The sequence below is a fragment of the Pelodiscus sinensis genome, chromosome 23 (genome assembly GCF_052426305.1).
Source record: "Pelodiscus sinensis isolate ZL-2025 chromosome 23, ASM5242630v1, whole genome shotgun sequence".
Classification (NCBI taxonomy): Eukaryota; Metazoa; Chordata; order Testudines; family Trionychidae; genus Pelodiscus; species Pelodiscus sinensis.
The window spans coordinates 1,879,163-1,893,716 of NC_143074.1; the positions used below are offsets into that span (position 1 = coordinate 1,879,163).

The following is a 14,554-nucleotide window of genomic DNA, read 5'->3' on the forward strand; positions in this document are numbered from 1 at the left end:
TGGGGTGCCAAAGAGACTAATGCAGTGTCCCTCCCCTTGTAATCTTTTCTGTAGGAGCCGATCCCATGCCCGGATTTCACATCCTACTGTGATGTCTTTTGTCTTCATGAAATTCTGCTTTACACCTGCCATGATACAAAGAATTCTCTCCTACCTCCAGCTTTCTGATGCCTGTGCATTTAATGCTGCTGCTTCTAGACCCCTCGGTGACCCTGGTTTGAGAACCTCTCATTTTAGTTCCCAGCCTAATGCCTGATTCATGTTGACAGTTTGGTCAGTTTCCATGCAGCACTTGCAACTCAGTCGTCTTCCTTTCCCTCTTGTTTGGATGGAGCCCTCTGGATTGATCGAGCATCTGAGGGACCCGTGAGATCCACTTGCTTCCCGAGGTCAGCGCAGCTGCATTTCAGTGCTGCCCATTCTCCCTTTCCCAAGATCCAGCCACTTTTCCTTCTTGACGAGGCCAATTTCCCAAGGTAACTAAGTGGATCAGGGATTCAAATATACCTGGCAGTTGTACCAACGTTGTCTACATACGTTAGGAGCTTAACTCTAGATCATCCGCTGCCACGGCCTCTAACTCAGTTAACATTCTCAGTCTCCAGTTTAAGAGTGACTTCATGGCCCCTTGGTTTGTACCAGGGTGGGCAATAAAATGGCAGCAGTTCCCAGAGCTGGCCCCTGGTGGGCCACCGCTATATTACCTGCATCTCTGCAGGTACCGGTGAGTGCTGCTCCTGTTGGTGCGGACTGGGACACCACTTCCCGCAGCTCCCATTGGCCAGGAATGGTGATCCGCAACCAATGGGAGCTGCAACCCCCGTACCTGTGGAGGCCTAGGCAAGTATAGCAGCTGCGGCATGCCAGGGGCCAACCAGATCCGGCCTGTGGGCCGGGATTTGCCCATTCCTGGTTTACACCAAACTGGGCTTGAATCGTTTGCTTAATTTTCCCAGCAATTCTTGCTGGGCTGCAGGAGTCTGTGTCCGTAGCTGTTCTCATTGCCACTCTCTTATCTGGGACGCAGTACGATTTTACTACTTCCCTTTAGGCTTCCGTCCAAACCAAATCCAATGCTCTTGTGAAGCTGATGACAACAGCAAACATCTTTAATCTCCATTCATGCTGTTCATCTGACATCTGATCGGGTCACATCAGATCACTGAACGAGTTATGGGCTGGGAAATCTGCAACACGAGAATCTCAGGGGGAACTGCTGGAATGCAGCGAAGAGGAGAGTGGCAGCGAGACGTGGAGGCGGAGGCTAGGTCTGTATGTTCATTGCGTATAAAAGGCTCACGGAGCATAAACCACGAATGCAGAGGAGAGGGCAGTGAGGCAGAGAGCAGCACCACCATGGGGAGAGCCGCAAAACCAACCCTCATCACTTTCCTCTGTCTCGCAGCAGCTATTTGCTCGGCTGAGGACACCTGCCCAGGTGAGCGAGACACAAACCTGTTGGCAACAGCACTGCCCATTTCGCAGAATCACCTGGAGTGGATTTGCTGTTTAGAGCAGGGACCGTGTGCCCTACAATTCTGGAAGGTGCTTTGCTTACTGGTGCAAACACCAATAACTGCTCCTTGAAAGTATTTTTAAACTAGATTTACCGGGTGTTGCTCAGGTCCTTAACTCAGATACGTTTTTGTCTTTCTTCATTTGAACCATTGCTCTAGGGTGGGGCTGGGGAGGAGGGAGTCAGTATGCAGTGGGGAGAGGGGCCTCTCTCACCTTTGGAGCCAGGTGAGAAGCGCCTTTCCTTGGCTACTACAGTGGGCATAGCAAAGGCAGGGGTGCACATCCTCCAGCTGGAGGACAGACAGATTCACAGACAAACAGACCTAGACAATCTCTCTGACCGATACGGTAGACAGCTGTCCCTTTCTCCACCCCTGCTCCCGACGGGCCCAACGGGATTATAGTTGCCCTACTTCCCATCTCTGGCCCCTTGCTGCCCCCTGTGGTCATTTGGCAGGATAACTGTCCCCCCTGTCAGACCCCTCCCTTTCCATGCTATGAAAAACAATCAAATTCCAGGTCCATCCCAGTGTCCTGGCACAACCAAACCCTGACCTTGGTTTAAGTTAGGATAAGAGGAAGCTGCCTCCCAAATGTGGAGATCCTAGCTCTTACCGTTTAGCAAGAGTTCTTGAACTAACGGACTCGCAGGTGGATGGGCAGACAGAGAGAGAGATGCACACGTCTACACTACATAGTAAGATAAACAGAGCGAGCTGGAAGAGCAATGCAGACCGGACTTGCTTCCTAACTTCTAGCCTGGCCACAGTTCTGCTGGAATCGCTCACACACCCGTCTCCACAAGGCTGTGGTAAGAAAATATTTCACTTTGGAAAAGTACCAGACCCGCAGTCTGTGTAGGTTCAGGTATTAGCCCAGTCTGGAAAATCTAATTTTACTCTTTGAAGCTCATTGGTGCCCAATTCAGAATACTCTCTCCTTCACGTCCAAAGAGAAAAAGCCATTTCCACTTTTTAAAAAGTTTTGTGCAGAAGGCTAAGAAATCACCCTTGCAAATTGTATGCATCAGCCATGGGATGATGCCTTTTTCATTTGTAAAAGTGAAGGCACTCGCACTTTCTTTAGACTGCGAGCTCTTTGGGGCAGGGACCATCTCAGTGTTCAGTATTTGTACCTAGCACAGTACAGTGGGCTCTGGGGTCAGGACCAGGGCTCCTGGTTATTATCTCATCAGACACAACTCACTACTAAAGTCGATGCAAACAAAGCGAAGGGAATATCGAGGTTCTTATCTGGGGATTTCATTTCCCTCCTGGTTATGGCTGAATGTGTCCGAGCCTAGGGCCCTAAGTCACAGATTTGTTTATTGATTCATTTCTTTCCCCAGAGGTGAGGATCGTGGGTCTCAGCGGTTCTGATAAACTCGCCGTTCTCCAGGGCTGCCCCGGAACAGCTGGAGCTGCAGGCCCCAAAGGAGAACCCGGAGCTGCAGGAATGCCAGGTATGCCCCAAGGAACTGAGTGGGAACGTGGGAAACCTGCTGCCACCACGGATCATGCGTCAAAGCTCTCAGCTGACAGCAGCTCTGAATTTCAGGCCAGGGCCTTTGGGTAGATGCATTCTTTGGTTTAAGGCAGAGGAGAGTAATTTTATTTCCAAGATGGGGGGATTCAGAATTTGTGATCTTTTGTAAAATATTCATTCCCAGTTTCCTATGCTTCTAGGAGAACGGGGAGCTCCAGGGAGCCCTGGAAAAGCGGGACCAGCTGGGGAGAAAGGTAAAGTAACAGTGAGCAGAGAGTCTGTCCCCTCGGTAGGTGACAGCAGCAGCAGGACATACACACCAGATGACTGTTTCGTTGGGGTTGGTCCTGTTGGAGCAGGGGTTGGATGGGTGACCTCCTGAGGTCTCTTCCAACCCCCATCGTCTATGATCCTACACAGGGGTTATTATGAGTAGAGGTGACCAACCAACCTCCCAACACCAAGCACCAAAACGACCATAATTGCCCGTCATTGCATATTTGCCAATAAGAGGGTAACATTCCCCCTCGGTTTCACCAGTGCTGCCTGTTAATAGTCACAAGAGAACTTGACTGCCCCTCCCCCCGCGATTACTGCTTCTCTGATTTTCCCGTCCCTGGATTTTGTCTTTAATTAGGCGAGAAAGGAGTCGCTGGCCTGCATGGACCGAAAGGTGAGGGCTCTCTAGTGCTTTCCTCCCTGGGGACCCGGGCGCTGCTCTCTGTGGTTCTGTGGACGGGAGCAATGGGGCTTTGCTCTGCGACCTGCTGAGGGGGTGGAGGGGCATGGCGGGCTCTAATGAAACCGGCCATTTTATATTGTCTGAATTTTCACAAGCTCCCAGCCAGGAAGCAATTCCAGAAGCCGGGTCAGGCTAGACTCAACTGGCTGTTTACTGGATAGGGCCTAATTCTATGCTGATGCAGTCTGAGAACCCTTCACGCTGTCAGAATGGTGTGAACTGGCCTTAGCGCAACTGAGAGTTGGGCAAACCAGGTATTTGGGCCTGTCCATTAACAGCAGATCTAATCTGCAGAGTGTGTCTGCTTTGCCATAGCACTGCCACCTGGAATTGGGAATGTGTTGCCAATGGGGTGAGGCGTTTAATGGGAACCGGGAAATTCACCTGCCGCAGAGGGCAAGAGATGCTCAATTCATCACTGAAGCTGCACCTTTGGATTCAGTGGGTACTAGGGTTGCCAGGTGTCCGGTATTGACCCCAACCGTCCGGTATTTTCGCTTCCTGTACGGTAAAAAAAAAAATCAGAAAATACCAGACACCTAAAATGTCCGGTATTTTCTGATTGTTTTTTCCCTGCCAGGAGGTGAAAATACCAGACACCTGGCAACCCTATGACACTCAGCAACTGGGCCCAGCTCCCGGGCCCCTCCCGGACCTGCCCCCCCAGATCTCCCCTCCCCTCCACTTAGCTTCCCTGCAGAACCTGATATCTTCTGGCATGGAGGAAGAAAACAAGCTAGCTGCTGGCAAAAAAAAAGCCCCAAAGGCCTTAAAGGGGCCATGGGGGTGGGGGGGGGTTGTATTTTTTAATGTTTAATTTTTTTTTCGCTTAATAATTGTCAGGGTCTTTTTTTTTTTTTTTTTTTGCTCAACAACTTTGGTCTCTCTCTTTTTTTTCTAAAGTGTTTTTTTTGGGGGGGAGGGTGTTTGGTATTTTTGGTTAAACCATCTGGCAACCCTAGTGGGTACATGGAGCTTGTGCTGTCCCCGGCAGGGAAGGGAAAGCCACACGAGGCAGCTCATTGTGTCCTCTAAGCAATACAAGAACGTGAACCTCTGATCTCTTCTTTTCAGGTGAAACGGGAGCCCCTGGCACACTAGGTGAGAAGTTCTCTGCTCTCTTTTATCCGGGGGGGGGGGGCAGTTTCAATTTGATTGCTGACGATCTAAAACATAAATGACTCAGGGAAATCCAGTCATGCCATTGCCACTTGAAGGACTTTTCCATAGGTTCAGTGTCTGCTAATAGCGTGGGCAGGTTTGTCCACTCCTACGTTCACTAGATCCTCTCGGGAGGAAGCAGAGCCACAGAACAAGGATAGGAAGAGGCAGGTGGGTGGATGGACATTAAGACCCAGCGGTGCCCCACGTTTTCAGGTACCCCGATGCAGCTGCGTATTCTGCCTGTGAGTAAGGACGGCCTCTTACACCCGTTCCATGCACATGGCAGGGAGATCACTGGGATGCCTCTGGGTGATGTGACGCCTCAAGAGCAAAATGACCTGAGCTGCAACAACAGGGCGCAAGGGTGGCCACCTGAACATTGCAACATCTGCAGTGACTGCAGGAGATTTCCCCACCCTCGGCTGGTTCCGTTTAGCACGTCTGACTGGCCTGCGCGGATGCCAGCACAGGCAACTCTCCCACCTTTCTGCTTAGCTCCCAAATGTCGGCGCCAGAATCCAGAGCAACGGATGCTGTTTGCGCTGAATTCTGCTAGTCCTCTTTACGCAGCATTTCACCTGGCAGGTGACTGCCCTCTCCTTTTCACTCACTGTTTAATATAATGGTTCCAAACGGGGCACATTTAGCCCTGGAGCTACACAGAGTCTTCCAGAGGGCACATCATCTCAGCTAGATATTTGCCTAGTTTTACGACAGGCTACATCAGCATCACCCATGACGTCAGTCAAACAAATTTCATACAATGGCTTGTCCATACTGCTCTGTAAGCTACACGCGGAACGGTAAGTAACTATGGATATTTCAGCAATGTTTCAGTCACTGTGTGGCTGATGCTGTACTTGAGGTCTGATTTTCTAAGTGAGCAGTCTTCAAGTGAGGTGAATCTTGAGGATTACCCAAGACAAACCAGAGTCCTGAAAGGAGCGCGGTGACCTGGAAAGGTTGAGAACCACTGGGCTAATATACGGCGCCAGATTTACACCTTCTGCCCCTTAGACACGGCTTCTTCAGCATCCCTCCTCCCGGCCAACAGCTGATCTTCCTTTTGCAGTTTGAGAGACGGAAGGCACCCCTAGCATGCTGCTGCCCCGGGCATGGGCCTGCCGTACCTAACAGCAAATCTGGCCCTGCCACCCTACCAGGTCAAATTCAGAGCTGGGAGTGAGCAGCTACAAAAGCACTTACATCACCTCCAGCCCAAGAGCGACACAATCTTAGCCGGTCAGACCCAGCAGAATGGCGCAGTCCGTGATCCAGGGATTGGTCACAGTAGCCACCTGCGGTTGTTAGGTTGGCTCAGGCCAGAGCAGCCAGCAGTGGGGAGCGGGCGCCCACTTCAGAGCCAGATGCATGCTGGGAAATGGGGACCTTCATCCTGAGGTCACTCAATGCTCCTCTTACTCAAGTTTCTCCATTCTCCTCCTGCCCCCCCCCCCCCCCCCCACCTCTCAGCCAACACTTCCACACAGGCGGGTTTGTCCCCGGAGAGATGGAATGAAGGACCATCCTGGTTTTAGAACCGAGGGGATACAGCGCATTCAAGTAATCAGGCTAATTCCATCCCTTCTGCAACGGCATGAAAGCCAGGGGTTTGCACCAAGGATGAAGTTAGATCCTCTCTTCCTGATATTCCCAGTCAATACTTGCAAAGTGTTGTCCTCAAGGTGGACTAGTTACAGTGAGACAGTGCCCTGGCCTCATGCAGTACAACCTCACAAAGCTCTCACTCCCAGCAAGAATGTTACAGCCACGGCATTCAAAAACAACTGGAACCAGATTGTGACGATGGGGCCTCTTGCTGTCTGCTTACAGCTGTCAGTGGGAGCCTAGGGAGTATGTCAGAGACTAACAGCATCTTCTGGCTCCATTTCATTTCCACTGAGGTTTTTTTTTTTTTCTGTCCTGCCCAGGGGAGGAAGATCTAGACAACATGCAGTGCAAGAAAGGTGAGTGAATCCTGTGTCTACTCCACTGCCATCTCAGCCCATTCTGGGACCACAGATCTAACCCGAAGTTCCTACATAGGATGGGTTGGGAGGCTGGGAGGCTGTTCAGTTTTTAAGGAAGTTGTTTTAATATATAGTTCCCTTGAAAAAATTATTTTCAAGTTTTATATTAATTTAGTACGAGTGACGATTGCTTTGTTTTGCTAGAGGTGTGTTTTTGAAATCATGTGCTGTCCTGTGTGTGAAAGAGGTATGTGTGGCGTTTAAGTAGATGAAAGCCCCCCCCCCCCCTGCAAATTACAAAAAACAAAGGATTTTGATCAGCCTGGTGGGTGAACAGTGCAGATTAACAGCCCTAAAGTGCAAAAGGCATTCACCCTGCATCAAGAACAAAATATAAAACAAGGTGATGGAAGAGACAGCGAGCTGTGAAAACAACCAGTTTATCCAACACTAATGATGAGAGAGAACTGCAGAAACAACCAGCTGTAATTAACAACCAAGGCCTGACCCAGCAAATTCCTTACATGAGGCTCTGTTACTATACAAATGGATGAGGGGCACTTTGGGTTTGTTCTGCAACAACAACGGAGCCTCGTCACACATCCAACAGAGGCCCGGCTCCCACTCGTCTTCAGTCTAGCTGGCCACTAGGCTGGCTCAAGCAACAGTAAGGACAGGTAACTAAAACACCAGTTGCAGAACCTTTTGTGTGTGGGGGGGGAGGTGCATATATGTGCATATTCTGATCAACACTTGTTTAGCATTTGAAATAAGCGCAATCCATTGCTTTGGCCTCTGAAAAACTATTCGGTGAGCTTTTATGAGCACAACAGCCAGGCTGTGTCTACATTGGCATCCCTTTCCGGAAAAGGGATGCTAATGAGACACTTCGGAATTGCAAGTAGGAATAAGGGATCTTCCGGAAAAGGGCTTATTTTCCGGAAAATCGCGTCTACACTGGCACTTTTCTTCGGCAAAAACCCCAAGCCAGAAAAAAGCGGCAGCCATGTAAATGCAAATGCCGCGGGGGATATTTAAATTCCCCGCGGATTTGCAATTCCGAAGTGTCTCATTAGCATCCCTTTTCTGGAAAGGGATGCCAATGTAGACACAGCCCCAGAGTAGAGCTGGACAGACTGACCATTTGCAGTTCAGCAGACTTTGCCGTTTTCTCGTCATTGAATTCTCTCCAGGCAGACTGGGGGCTTCTTTGATTTCTTTAAAAAAAAAGATACAATGTGAAACTGGGGCTGATTGTTCATCAAGTCTTCTTGGGCCACAAATTTCAGCCAATAGGGTTACTCAAAAGCCATTGCTGTTGTACTCAAAATTGCTTGTAACTGATCTCCTGTCTCCTGCTCTGTCAAGGTCCACCGCACTGGCCTTCCAGCTGCCCGGATTTGAAGACGGCGGCATGAACCTGTCAGTGGGAATTGTTGTGCAAATGCCTGGCATGCTCCGAACGCAAACGCACATCCTCCCCATCCAAACTTGCTCCCGTGACTGCTTCTGACACACAAAAAAGGGGCCACAAATCATGGTGGAGCAGTTGCCGGGGTGTTATGCTCTAAGATTTCTGCTGAGGTCTTTTCCTTTGTTTTCCATATTTAGTACCAAAGAGTCTGGAAGAGTCTATCTTCTCTAAGTGCCCATTTCAAGGGGTGGCTGTGGCCCCAGCATTGTGAAGGCCGAGTTAACTTTCCAAATGTCACGATTGATCGGGGGTTGCCTGAATGCGATTGTCATTAACGCTCCAGCTGACATGGGCTGAGGTTGGCTGGCTGGGACGTGTGTGGCTGTCTGGTGTCTGTTGGAGGCGGGCATGAAAGGGCTGTATGGAGTATGTTTGAGAGCTCCAGGGACTTGTGAAAGTAACAAGAAATGCTGAAGACACGTCCCCTGCTGGATTTCCCCACATTTTGGTTTGGGGGCACAAGACGTGCCAAGATGCAGCCTCGTTATCAAGAAATGACTCTTTGATTGTGTAAGTGGTTAACTTCCATGTTAATATCCCTGTTCCGGCCAGGAGTGAAGAACTGCCAGGAGCTGCTAGCCAGAGGGAACCTCCTGAGCGGCTGGTACACCATCTACCCCCACGACTGCAACGCCCTGACCGTGCTGTGTGACATGGACACGGACGGCGGAGGGTGGATTGTAAGTAAGAACGGAACATGGTGGACAGTGGCTCTCGCCTGACATGTTCTCGCACCGTTGGCTTTTGTGCGGCAAGGGGAGGGGGCCCAAGCAGCACAGAGCTGTTTGAGAAGAAGCGTGGCAACAAAATGAAAAAAAAAAGCCATTCGCTCAGCACGGCAGCCAGAGTCAGTGAGGCAAAAGACCATTACTTTGGGATGCCCTCTGATGCTGCCCTGTGTGACCACGTACATTGGGTATAAACACAACAGGCTCTAGCTCCAGATTCCAAGCATGTCCCCCTCCCCTCTCCTCCCCTTCCCTTCCCCAGAGCCAAACCCCTCCCCTCCCTGCTGTCACCCAGTCCCCTTTCTTCCCCAACCTTATGTCCCAATCCCAACAAACACCCCCGCTTGAAACGCAACCCCCACCTTTTCCATTATTTTCAATGGGAAAATTGACCCCACATAACACGTTTTCACTTAACACGATCATTTTCTGAAACATCTCTATAGTGTCAAATGAGGAATTACTGTACACACAGGAATGTCCATTTCAGGGGCTACTTGTCACCAGCCTGGCCAGGTTTCCCTTCTCCACCGTATTCTCTCAAGCCTTCTACCCCCATCACTTCCCGGCATGCCAGCTACCAGGCACGCTCTAGCAGCCTTTGTGCTGGGCGTGATGGACAGGGATGGCACAAAGCTTTCTGGGAGGAAGCATGGAAGCTGGCTGGCCTGACAGGAACAACTCCCCAACCCTGGAACTAGAAATCCTGGAGGAAAAGAGCGGAGAGGGATTCCTAGAGGGAGGCCTGGTGGCTCTCTGGAGTTATGCGGGGCCCAGCGTGTATTTCACCTGGGAATTGGCCTCACATTCTCACTGTAAACACACCCCACTGTCACTGACGTGAACCCTACAGCAGCTGAGCTGGAATGGACCACCTCCGATCCAAGCTGCTGATTTCTAGTCTGAGTGACCTGTGTCCTAGCCTACCAAGGATCGAACCTAGTGAGGAATTTTCCCACCTTTGTCCCATTCCCCTGCAGGTTTTCCAGAGACGGGCAGACGGCTCCGTGGATTTTTTCCGTGACTGGAATTCGTACAAGAAAGGGTTTGGTAGCCGGCTCTCAGAATTCTGGCTGGGGAACGACAACATCCACCTGCTGACGTCCTTTGGTAAGAAATCACTGGAGCCGTTTTCCCTACAGTGACCTTCTCCACCAAAACTCTTCTCCCAAACCCTTCCCTTGCTCAGTCCCCTCGGTAAGGGTGACACTGCTAAAATCAGCACGGCCTGTCCTTTCTGATGCAGCCCGTGAGACACATCATGCTGTGGCGGCAGACCTAGCGCCTGTAAGGTACAAAGCTGGAACTGTCCCTGAAGTGCAAATATTCTGAGCCTTGCAGCTATAAAGTCATGGCTTCCAGGAGAACTGCACCATGAGTGGGCAATTCCAAACAGAGCAGGGAGGGCAACAGGCCTGATTCTGATCGTCTCACTGACAGCCACCATCTGGCGTATGGAAAGTGGCCAAACCTACCAACCCAAGGACTTTGGTGGGTTCCACTGGCATTTTGCACCTTCTCTGAACGTGTTATTTTCAACATGTTTCCCAAGGAACCAATGAGCTTCGCATCGACCTCACTGATTTTAACAACATAAAATACTCCGCCAAGTACACGGCCTTCAGACTTGCAGGAGAGACTGAGAAATACAAGCTGATTCTTGGAGGCTTTGTTGATGGCACTGCAGGTAGGTTCTGGGCACATCCTATAGCTTCTGTGGCAGGGTTATGCTATGGAAAGCCAAGGAGATGCAAAATACCTCATGGCAGAAAAAATCCCTGCCCGGGAACATGAGCCCTGTCACTTTCACACAGCAGGGTCTCAAGAGGAAATGCTGTAAAATATCTGTTCTAGGGCCGTGTCTCCATGCCCACAGCTATATGAATAGTTCAAAGGAGATGATATTCCCAGGAGCGCTGTCAAAGTACCAGATTTTATGGTGCACCATCATTATTGCAAGATTCTTCGATTTAAGAACACCCTAAAATACCCCAAATCAAGATTCAACATGCAAACATGTTAGAGATGTTGCATCAGAAAGGTCTTTCCACCACCGCTAGAATAGCATTGACCTCCCCTTTCTATGCCCCCCAAAACTCTAGAATCAAAACAACCATCTCCAAATAGACATTTTACCCCCAGAAGAGCCAGGGGCTGCCTGAAATGCATCACTGCTACAGATTTAACAGGGAGGAGACACAGACCAATATCTACACGGGTATTAGGTGACTACCTACCACTGAAATCAATGAGCCAGATGCTTGATTCGGATTCCCCTTTATTCGGTTCTGGTGAGGCCACATCTGGAGTATTGTGTCCAGTTCTAGGCCCCCCACTACAAAAAGGATGTGGACGCATTGGAGAGGGTCCAGTAGAGGGGGCTGGAGCATATGACCTATGAGGAGAGGCTGAGATACTTGGGTCTGTTTAGTCTGCAGAAGCGAAGAGTGAGGGGGGATTTGAGAGCAGCCTTCAACTTCCTGAAGGGAGGTTCCAAAGAGGCTGGAGAGAGGCTGTTCTCAGTGGTGACAGATGGCAGAACAAGGAGCAATGGGCTCAAGTTGTGGTGGGAGAGGTCCAGATTGGATATTAGGAAAAACTATTTCCCTAGGAGGGTGGTGAAGCACTGGGATGGGTTCCCTAGGGAAGTAGTGGAGTCTCCATCCTTAGAGGTGTTTAAGTCTCGGCTTGACAAAGCCCTGGCTGGGTTGATCTAGCTGGGATTGGTCCTGCCTAGAGCAGGGGGCTGGACTTGATGACCTTCTGAGGTCTCTTCCAGCTCGATGGTTCTATGATTCTATGAATTTGGGCCTCAGCTATGAGAGAGATGGTTGGCAGTTTAAAATCCCAAAATAGATTAGACTGTATCTCTCGGGGTTCTGTTACTCTGTATCTGATGGAATCCTGTTGGCTTCACTGGCTTCCCCCAAACTTGCACCATGACAGCTGTGCTCAGAAGCTTCCTTCCACTAGTGAAGCTGAGCACAACCATCATGTTTCCTGTTCCCCTCGGGGTTCCTGGGGCTCAGTGGAAGGGGAAGCGAGCAGCCCCACCGTAGAACGGATCTGCCGGGTGCAGGGAGCCGAATGCCAAGACTTGTACTAAGTGAAGAGCTTTGTTTTCCCAGGGGATTCGTTATCCTATCACAAGGACATGCCATTTTCAACCAGAGACCGGGACAACGACCAGCATTCCAGTAACTGTGCCGAAATGTTTAAAGGTGCCTGGTGGTACAACAGCTGCCACAATGCCAATCTGAATGGGATGTACTGGCTCGGTTCCCACACCAGCTACGCAGATGGGGTGAACTGGGAGACCGGCAAGGGGGACTATTATTCCTATAAAGTATCAGAAATGAAATTTAGGCCTGTTGAGCCGAGCACTTGGCCAACAGCAGCGAGCAGCGTGTAGGGGGATTGGTTTCTTTTTAGCTCAGACAGTTGCTTATCCCGTTCTGTTGGCCCCCTGCGACGTAAGCCCATGTTAGTGAGGGCACAACTGGCCCATCTGAGGAGGTGGGGTTGTTGTGCTAGCGCACGTTTCATAAATGGATCAGTGGCTAGATCCCTGGGCAGCATGGAGCGCAGCGAAGAACCCGGATCTGTTACCAAAGCACAAGCATCTCCCTTTCCCTGCATAGAATTGGTTGGGGACCGGGGCGTGGGCTAGGACATGGCAAAGTTTGACATTCGTTGGCCAAAACCCTAGAGGATTCCCAGTTTCCCGGGGCAAGCAGGGATGACGGGTACCCACGGGGACGCATCACCCCTGGGACACCATGGCGAGATTTGTACCATCCACAGCAGTGGCTCTACCCCCTCTGTCAATGCCCCTTCCCAGCGTGGGGGGCGAGGAGGCAGCATGACAGTGCAGGGAGCTATCGGACCTGGGTTCGCCCACCCCGATCATTCAGCCACCCCCAATCTCATGAAATGGGCTTTAAAAATAAACTACAGTCAGCCTGATGGTTGTTTGCATTCCTGAACCTTTCTGGTGCTCACAGGCGCAGGCGGGGGCCAAGCACGTCTCTGCAACAAGGGCTGGCTCCCCCACTGGCGAAGATTAGAGCTACCCCCAGCTCTTTCACTCACTGCGAGGTTGGGCCTGGCTCAGCACAGCCCACAGGATCAGAGCTGGAACGGACGGGCTCCGGGAGGGTCTGTGCCCTGGAGGCAGCTCCTTGTGTGACTGACAGGGGCGTTCGGGGTAGTCTGCTGGCTTTAGCTCTGTGTGGGGCTCTACAGGGCCTACTGGGCACTGCTGCCCCACGGAGGGATCGCGGCGCATTAGGGATGATTCACTCTTGTGTTAGTTCTTTATGATCATGATGTAACAGGCGCCTTCCCCGGAGGATGGCCATTGTTGACCCCCCCACTTATCACCTTGCTACACACTTGCCTCCCAGCTCAGCAGAGAGGATGCAGCTGCCCATGCAGGGAGCGCAGCCAGTGCTGCTGCCTTCCTAGCCAATGCGCAGAACCCAGTTTAATGCACAGGCCCGTGTGTACCGGGAACACCCCTCCGACTGCGCTGCGCTTTCCCAACACTTCTCCGCATGGCCGAGCCGCCGGGGGCCCGGGAGCGCAACGCTGAGCGTATAAACACGCCTCTGTCCAACCAGCCAGGCGTCACAAGAGCAGGGCTAGAACTCGCTGGCCAGCCTCAGCACTTGTGGTATTTTAACCTGAGCAGTCAGATCTGAGCCAGGACTGTGTGCGTCTTTCAGTGGTTTCCATTTACATGAAAAGGCAGCGATGGATTAGCCTGCCTGGAGGCTGCCTGGCCTAAGGTATTCAGTGACTTCACTCTCACAAGTGTCATGTGTATGGAGGTGGTCCAGCAACCCCGTGAGACAGGACTGAGCAGACACAGAACAAAGGCATCTCTGCCCGGAAGAGCTGACTACGGTCCCACGCCCAACGGCCTGGGACATGCCAGCACTGGTGAAACACTGCCCAAGGCTCCGAGCCTCACCTTGCTCGAGAGTGGGATTGCTCCCCTTCTTGTCCTGAGCAGCTGGGCTCCCTGTAAGCCGCACACCTGCACGGCCACCCCGCTGCGATTCCAATGCCACTCAGCTGATTGCTGGCGGCCTATGTTTGGACAGAGAGCGGAGGGAAAGAGGCAGGCATGGCCTGTGAGAGCCACTTACGTAAACCCAAAGCAGCTCGAAGCTTGGAAATAAAACACCCACCACAAATGATAGGAAATCACAAGTTACTCACCAACCTTCAGTTTCAACAACAAGGAGTTTGCCAAGTACAAATAACTCAGCACTTCCCAGAGTGAGAAATTCAAGCTGATTCCTGGAGATTCTGCTCAGGGGTGTTAGGTACGTCCTGGGCACATTCCGATCCTAGCACAAGGGAGGGAAAAGCCATCAGTGATGCAAGTCATCCTGCTAAGGGGGAAAGTTCTTCCTCTTCTAAGAACCGTGACTAGCTCAGCACAAACATGAGAATTAGGCAACTG

The 14,554-nt window shown here is 51.1% G+C and overlaps 1 protein-coding gene across 3 annotated transcripts; it reads left to right on the forward strand.

Moving 5' to 3' along the window:
* The first annotated feature begins 1,151 nt into the window (after nt 1-1,151).
* On the forward strand, nt 1,152-13,047 carry LOC102447803 (ficolin-2-like). 3 transcript variants are annotated; one of them, XM_075905976.2, is made up of 11 exons: nt 1,330-1,438; nt 2,170-2,329; nt 2,867-2,980; nt 3,204-3,257; nt 3,641-3,676; nt 4,820-4,846; nt 6,841-6,876; nt 8,906-9,033; nt 10,062-10,191; nt 10,634-10,768; nt 12,210-13,047. In XM_075905976.2, the coding sequence occupies exons 2-11, from the start codon at nt 2,194-2,196 to the stop codon at nt 12,491-12,493; spliced, it is 1,080 nt and encodes a 359-aa protein (XP_075762091.1). In that variant the 5' UTR covers nt 1,330-1,438; nt 2,170-2,193; the 3' UTR covers nt 12,494-13,047. The 3 variants fall into 3 exon arrangements, with proteins under 3 accessions (XP_075762090.1, XP_075762089.1, XP_075762091.1); XM_075905974.2 differs by lacking the exon at nt 2,170-2,329 and having other exon boundaries at nt 1,154-1,438; XM_075905975.2 differs by lacking the exons at nt 2,170-2,329; nt 4,820-4,846 and having other exon boundaries at nt 1,152-1,438.
* The last annotated feature ends 1,507 nt before the right edge of the window (nt 13,048-14,554 follow it).

Bases quoted from the DNA above. Each gene is read 5' to 3' on its own strand.
- LOC102447803 (XM_075905974.2), top strand. From the start codon at position 1,174: ATGGGCTGGGAAATCTGCAACACGAGAATCTCAGGGGGAACTGCTGGA. The intron at 3,258-3,640 runs GTAAAGTAACAG...GTCTTTAATTAG, and splicing joins GGGACCAGCTGGGGAGAAAG to GCGAGAAAGGAGTCGCTGGC. The intron at 4,847-6,840 runs GTGAGAAGTTCT...TGTCCTGCCCAG, and splicing joins GGGAGCCCCTGGCACACTAG to GGGAGGAAGATCTAGACAAC.